The sequence below is a fragment of the Jaculus jaculus genome, chromosome 6 (assembly GCF_020740685.1).
Source record: "Jaculus jaculus isolate mJacJac1 chromosome 6, mJacJac1.mat.Y.cur, whole genome shotgun sequence".
Taxonomy (NCBI): Eukaryota; Metazoa; Chordata; class Mammalia; order Rodentia; family Dipodidae; genus Jaculus; species Jaculus jaculus.
Window position 1 is genome coordinate 33,412,328 of NC_059107.1, and position 7,204 is coordinate 33,419,531.

The window sequence follows — 7,204 nt, forward strand, 5'->3', positions numbered from 1 at the left end:
CATTTCTCCGGGAAACCATCTTTCCCTGAAGACCTTTGACCTCAGCCCAACCAAGGCTTTGACCCAGAAGTGACAGAGAACAGAGAGGATAGGAGGGTAAAGAGGAAGAGGGTGACAATAACTTTCTAGGTAGGCCCAGCTCCCAGCTCCCATCCTGGAAGCCTTAAGCTCTACTTGCATCCTTCTCAGACATGTGAGCCCTTCCTTCCCAATTTCCTCTTTCAGACCGTTTCTAGGTTTCCCGCCCCCAGCTCTGCGTGACAACTTGGCATGCCTGTGGTCATCTGGGGACCAAGGAATCCTATCGAGTATGCCAGCTTAATGAAATACTTTCAGTTTATTAAGCACAGGCTTCCCTAAGCCCCAAGCGCCTATGGGTATTTGAAAGCAGAAGGTAACCCCAGGCTACCACAAGCGTAATTTCTACATGTGTCCATGCATTCCTGGTGCAACCCCAGGCTTCTGTTCTTAAACAGCACACAAAATGAGTCACATAAAGTAACTCCTAGTCCGACAAGGGAGGAAATGTGAAGAAGCCTGGGAGAGGTTCTCCAGAACCCCGCAGGGCCTCTTAAAAGTATACCAAGTCCCCATTATCTTGAGCCACACTTCCCCATCTCTGGGCTGCTCGGAGTTCTCGGACTTTGCAGAATCAGTTCATTATGAGTGAGGCAAGCAAACAGGCCGTCAACGTCAAGCTTGCCTATCAACCTTGTATGTGTAGCATAAATATTTCAAGTCCTGCTTCAGGAAGGCGACCTTCTCAGCATCACGGCTGTCGGAGTGCAGTGTCTGGGGTGGGGGACTCCCTCTGGAACCTTATTTCTGTTCCTCCTCCAGGGCTTGGCAGGAGACAGCTGTGCATGTCTGGGAGGGGCCATGGGAAAACCCCAAGAGACCTGGAATTGACTCCCCCAAAGCCACAGGAGGCTCCTCCTGGAAGATGCTTTCCCACTCGTCAGTCTCCTCGGCTCTGGGTCTGTAAATCAGGGGCGAGGGGCTGAGATGGAATAAGCAGGTGAAGGCCTCCAGCGAGGTGCCGCCCTCGATGCGGACTACCATCTGGATGTTGGAGAAGGAGATCTTGTTGCTGGCACCCAGTGGGACCTGTTCGAGGTACCTCAGTGGCAGCCCGTTAACCCATACACAGCTCTTGCGGCTCAGGACCTTGAGGCAGAAGGCCATCACCGTGTTACCCTTCTCCAGGTAGGGCTCCAGAGACAAGTGGCAGCGAGAAAGCTGGGGCAGCTGCAGCTGGAGGTGGGCACCGTGCCCCCGCCCCACCAGCAGTGGGCTGGTGTCATGCTGCAGCTGCTGTGGGACACTGGTGAAGGCGGCTGGGCCCAGTGTGGGGTGGTACAGGTTCACATGCAGAACGGTGAGGGTCCTGTCCATGGATGAGAGCCTGGGGTTGTGGGGAGAGATGGAGCAAAGACACACTCCCGTGGCTTTCTCAGCCCAGACTGCCTGCCCACCTTAGGGACCCTGGAGTCACATTTAGCCAATCAGAATCATACATCCACGGACACAGTCATTCTGCCCAAGACTGGAGTGAGGGCTAGTTCTCACTTTAACTCATCTCCCCATGCTGTGGCGTTAGGACGTACCACTCATTCTCCCTGAACTGTAGTTTTCTGTAATATGAGAGTGTCCATCCTTCTAGGCAAGGATAAGGCAGACTAGCTCGCAGTGTGTGGCTTGACAGTCAACTGGCTTTTGGAGAAAATCAGGTTCTGTTTTACCACAAGAGAAAGATGGGCAAGGTAGCTACCCCTTCCTTGTATGTGACAGATGTACAACCCGGGCCTGGGTGTTCTCCTTTGAGTCAGGTATCACCCCAAACACCGTGATGAAACATGCAGTCAGACTCTCACTCCTGGCAACATTATCCAGTTGTGGGAAGAGATAGCTATGGAGCTCTCTAGGGGGCACCCGGGTTGCTGGGCATCAGGAGCTGGAACGCCTGGGAGGGCATCTGCCAGTAACTATGCAAACACAAGCCCGCATGTCGTGAATTAAGTCAAGGTCAATGGTGAATGGGAGTCTGGGTCTTAAAGGTGGTAGGAGATGAAGTCTATGCCAGGTCCCCAATTTCTGCGCCTCCTGCTTTTTGAATGCAGTATGTCAGTTGGGGACCTAGAGGTTTGACACTGAGGCTTGGACCACCCCCCTTCAGTATGCCCTTTCCCCCCCTAGTACTCAGTCACACATAACCCTGTGACTATTACCTTCTGATCCCACAGAGCATCTCTTCCTGAGGTGGGGTTCAGGGTGAGCCCAGGACACACAGCTCCTGCCTGTGTCCTCAGGCTTGGCCACATCACTCACTGCTGAGAACCCAGTGCCATAGATCAAGGATTCTGAGAATCCCTCAGAAAGAAAGGCCACTGCCACCCTGTATGCCATCAGAATTGGAGCCCCGAGGAGACTGACGGTCTCACATCCAAGCTGCTCTGGGGAACAGAAACCCAGCCCTCCCCATGGTTAAGAGGAAGGCTCTTGGGGAAGAGTCTGGCTAGGAACCCTCCTCCCAGCCCCCAGTCCCAGTGGGTGCCAGTCCTTCTCTCTTCTACCTACCTTATTGCCAGGGCACATCTGGTCTTAGCTCTGCAGCTGTGAGCTCTCTGCAGCCAGGGGCCTAGGCTTGGGCAAGGCCTGGGAAGGTTTACAGACACAGTGCGTCAGAACGTTCTTTAGTTCTGCTGCTTTCTTCCCTTTTCCCTCTAGGAAAGAAGTGGAAGTATCATTTTCGTTGTAGAAATGCAACCAGCTGCTGAGAGCTGAGAAACCACAGCCTGGGACCCCTTCTAGGAGGGGCCTCCTAACAGTAAGGTGTCCTCCCGGGCCTCGGGGGCTCCAGCTTCTCTTGTCCTAACTCCACGGACCACAGGGCCTTAGCCAACTTGCTGTCCCCCTTTGTGGTCAGAGGAGTACCCTGCAAGGATCCCCCAGATTGTGTTGGGGGGAGGGCTCATCTTAGTTAAGGGTTGGCTAAGGAAGATATATGCAATGGGGCGGTCTCCACGATAGCTCCGGAAAGAGTGGGATTCGGGGGCGAGAGAGGATGGACACTCATGGGAGGTGGTCTCTGGAGGCACGTGGACTAGTCTGTCTCTCTGGGCTGGAGAGAAGGTCAGCAGTTAAAGGCACTTGCTTGCGAAGCAAAGCCTGGCAGCCTGGGCTTGATTCCCCAGTGCCCACATGAAACCAGATGCACAAAAACGGTGTGTGAGCTGGAGTTCATTTGTGGCAAGATGCCCTGGTGCGCTCATATTCATTTCCCCTTTCTCTCTGTTTGAAAATAATAAATATTTTTTAAAAATCGGCTTAAGGCTTTGGAGCCCTACAGCCAGGACTTGAAGGATCAATTCCTGGGTGAGAAGAAAAACCCATTCAGTTAAGCCTGACATCCTGCCCTGCTTCCCAGGAGGCATTCACTGAAAACTGACAGCTGAGAACTCTCAAGTCTCCACACTCCAGAGCGCAGGACCCCAGATACCGAGAGCCAAGGCAGAAAGCGAACCACAGGGCAGTGAGCTCATCATTCTGTCACTGAGAGACCCCTGTCACCAGAAAGGCTTGCCTATGTTACAGCTGTGGAAACTGAGCTTGGGACAGTCAGCTTGTTCAAGGTCATCACCCAGAAGGCCACAGAACTTGTGAGCCCAGCTTGTGGTCTCTGGGACTAACCACGCAGCCCCCATGAGCATGCGTGTCCTCGGAAGTGCAGTTGGCTGGCGCCCAGGGGCTTGCTTCCAGCTCTGCACCAACCCAGCTGCCCATCCACCCTCCCTCCTTTGGGGCCCAAGGGCCTGCGGCACTGCCCCCTAACCCCAGTGACCTGTTCCTCAAAGCTGAAAAGGGAGAATTGTTGGAAAACTTGGGTGATCTAAGCTCCACTGGGGAGTGAGCTAGGCTTCTCTGACTCCAAGTGCCCTGAAATGGCTCGGGGGGGGGGGGATCCCACAACGAGCATAGAGGAAAAGCAAAACTGGCTAAAACTCCATAGTGAATTCCAGGTCAGCCTGGCCTAGAGCGAGACCTTACCTAGAAAAACTAACAAACAAAGATGTGGAACATGAGACCCCTCGGAACAGTGGCCACAGGCGCGGAGGAGGGCACACTGAGCCAGTGTCAGGAGCCATCTCTGCCCCTTTGTTTGTGGAATGGAGTGAGGCGATGTATCCATTGAGGAGGATCTTAGGCAGAAATTCCCCCAAGGTTTGGCTCAGCCCATCTCCATGTTGGGGAGCACTGGTGATGAAGATGTCCTCTGCTGACCAGAACCACACTCCCTGTCCCTGTCAGCTCTCAGGGAAGGAAGAGAGTGCTTGTGACTCCAGAGAGCCTATGGGAGCCCCATGTGTGTCAGCTTTTCCACCCCTGTGACGAAATAATAAGGAAAAAAACAACTTACAGGAGGAAAAGCTATTTTAGCTCAGGGTTTCAAAGGTTTCAGACCATGGTCAGCTGGTGCCATTACTTTGAGGCCTGTGGAAAGGCTGAATCACTGTGGCAGCAGGATGTGCTGGAGAGCTGCTCACCTCATGGTTGCTAGGCAGGGAGAGAGAGAGAGAGAGAGAGAGAGAGAGAGAGAGAGAGAGAGAGAGAGAGAGAGAGAGAGAGAGAGAGAGAGAGAGAGAGAGGGAGAGAGAGAGGGAGGATGATGGTTTGATTGTAAAATATCCCCTACAGCCTCAAGAGTTTATGATTAAGGGGCCAGAGAGATGGCTTAAGCAGTTAAGGCATTTGCCTGCAAAGCTGAAGGATCCCGGTTTGATTCCCCAGGACCCACGTAAGCCAGATGCACAAGGGGGCGCACGCATCTGGAGTTCGTTTGCAGTGGCTGGAGGCCCTGGCGTGCCCATTCTCTCTCTCCCTCTCCCTCTTTCTCTCAAATAAATAAATAATAATAATAATAAATTTTTAAAAAGAGTTTATGATTAAGCCTCATGCTTAGTCCCTATCTGGTCTACCAGTGTTTGGGAGGTGCAGCCTTGCTCGGTGCTGTATGTCAGTGGCGGCAGGCCGTGGGGTTTTATAATCCAACCCACTTCCCAGTGCAAACTTGCTCACTCTTACTGCCACCTCCCAGATGATGTGACAAGACGTGATGTCCAGCCTCTGCTCTGCCTTACTTCCCCTGCCATGACGACACGTTCCCCAGATAAATCTCTTCCTTCCATACACTGATGTGGGTGAGGGATTTGGCCCCAGCAACAAGAAGGTAATTGCCACAGATGGGGACAATCTATTCCTTTTAAAGGCACACTCCAGCCAGACCCAGTCACACAGAGACCCCGTCAGTTCTCAGTCCTGACTGCAGCTGGAGACCAGTCCTTCAACACATGAGCCTGTGGGAGACATTTCACCTCCCAACCAGCACCCTCCAGGGGAGGCGGAGGGGCCACTTCTGAAGGAGGTGGGGTCTATATTTTATTTCTGTATTTTACTTTTTTAAGGAACTGTCATGCTGTTTTCCATAGTGGCTGTACTAATTTCCATTCTCATCCACAGTGCCTAGGAACTGTGAGTTCTTTGATAATTTCTATTTGTGATAGCTCACGGTGGCTTTGACGTAACATTTGCCACTTGGGAAATGATGTTCAGCCTCTTTTTCAAATCCTGTTGTACAACCTTCTTTGGAGAAATGTCTATCCAAGTCCCCTACATTTCATCAGGTTATTTTTTATTTATTTATTTACAAGCAGAGAGAGAGAGACAGACAGACAGAGAGGGTGCACCAGGGCCTCTTGCCACTGAAAATGAACTCCAGATGCACACACCACTTTATGAGTCTGGCTTTATGTGGGTACTGGGGAATGGAATCCAGATCATCAGCTTTGTAACCAAGCATCTTTAATCACTGAGCCATCTCTCCAGCCCTGACAGAAGTTTTTAACTTTGATGAAATCCAATTTATCTATCTTTAATTTAGTTGCCTATTTTTTTTTTTTTTTGGTATCATTGTTTGCCAAGAAACACTCCTAAATTAAATGTCATGAAGTTTTCCTTCTAAGAGTTTTATAGTTTCAGGTCTGTAGTTTTGTAGATTTAGGTAACTAACTCATTTTCAGTTAATTTTTAAAATTAAAAATAATTTATTTGTGTGTGGTAATAATTTTGGGTGGGGGGGACTCCAGTCTCATTAAGATGTCACAAAGTAACAGTTAAGTGTTCAGCACTAAATAAGACATGTTTATCCCCCCCTCCACAAAAGCTCAGGGAACATTGTGAAAGTGGTGATGGAAAGACTAACAGATAAAAGATGGGAAGGAGTGCTTTGGAACACTGTCTTCTGGACACAGAGTGGCTGTTGCATGCATGACCTCACAGAGGCTGTAGTTATTTGCACGATATTGGCCCCAACAACATGTCATCATGGATGATGGAATAAGGGGAAAAAGGTCATCAAAACAGAAGAGGGGGGGTGGAGAGATGGCTTAGCGGTTAAGCGCTTGCCTGTGAAGCCTAAGGACCCTGGTTCGAGGCTTGATTCCCCAGGACCCACATTAGCCAGATGCACAAGGGGGCGCACGCATCTGGAGTTCATTTTCAGTAGCTGGAGGCCCTGGTGTGCCCATTCTCTCTTCCTCTCTCTCTCTGCTTCTTTCTCCCTCTGTCTGTCACTCTCAAATAAATAAATAAAAATAACAAAAATAAAAATAAAAAAAAAACAGAAGAGGGGGTCTTGGGAGATGACTGTGGTTAAAGGCACTTGCTTGCAAAGGCTGACAACCTGGGTTCAATTCCCCAGTACCCACGTAAAGCCAGATGCACTAAGTGGTGCATGTGTCTGGAGTTAGTTTGCAGAGGCGTGCCTATTCTCATTCTCTCTCTTCCTCTCTCTGCCTGCAAATAATTTTTAAAAAAATTTAAAGTAGAAGAAGTACTATTTGGAAAGAAGAAGGAATTATGTGGAAGAAGTATGGGGAACAGAACAAGAGAAAATCATGGGAGGAGATTATGATCAAATACAATGTGCGCATGTATGAAAGGTGTCAATAAAAAGTGTTTTTAAAAAGAATCGACAGCTATTACCGTGTGCTCAGTCTGACATCTAAACCACCTCAGGCCCAGAAAAGCCCATGGAAGAGGTGCTGGAAAGAATGTGAGAACAAGAGGAGGAGGACTGTGACATGCCAACATCTGGATATGACATGGCTGTCACACTCACAACAGCAGTTGCATACAAGACCGAGCC

The 7,204-nt window shown here is 50.2% G+C and overlaps 1 protein-coding gene across 3 annotated transcripts; it reads right to left on the reverse strand.

Annotated features, from left to right (window-relative positions):
- Positions 1 to 318: 318 nt before the first annotated feature.
- On the reverse strand, positions 319 to 2,737 carry Tifab (TIFA inhibitor). 3 transcript variants are annotated; one of them, XM_045153070.1, is made up of 3 exons: positions 2,578 to 2,737; positions 2,229 to 2,330; positions 319 to 1,405 (listed from the first exon to the last, which is right to left on the reverse strand). In XM_045153070.1, the coding sequence occupies exons 2-3, from the start codon at positions 2,246 to 2,248 to the stop codon at positions 820 to 822; spliced, it is 606 nt and encodes a 201-aa protein (XP_045009005.1). In that variant the 5' UTR covers positions 2,249 to 2,330; positions 2,578 to 2,737; the 3' UTR covers positions 319 to 819. The 3 variants fall into 3 exon arrangements, with proteins under 3 accessions (XP_045009005.1, XP_004665032.2, XP_045009007.1); XM_004664975.2 differs by lacking the exon at positions 2,229 to 2,330; XM_045153072.1 differs by lacking the exon at positions 2,578 to 2,737 and having other exon boundaries at positions 2,229 to 2,406.
- Positions 2,738 to 7,204: the final 4,467 nt, after the last annotated feature.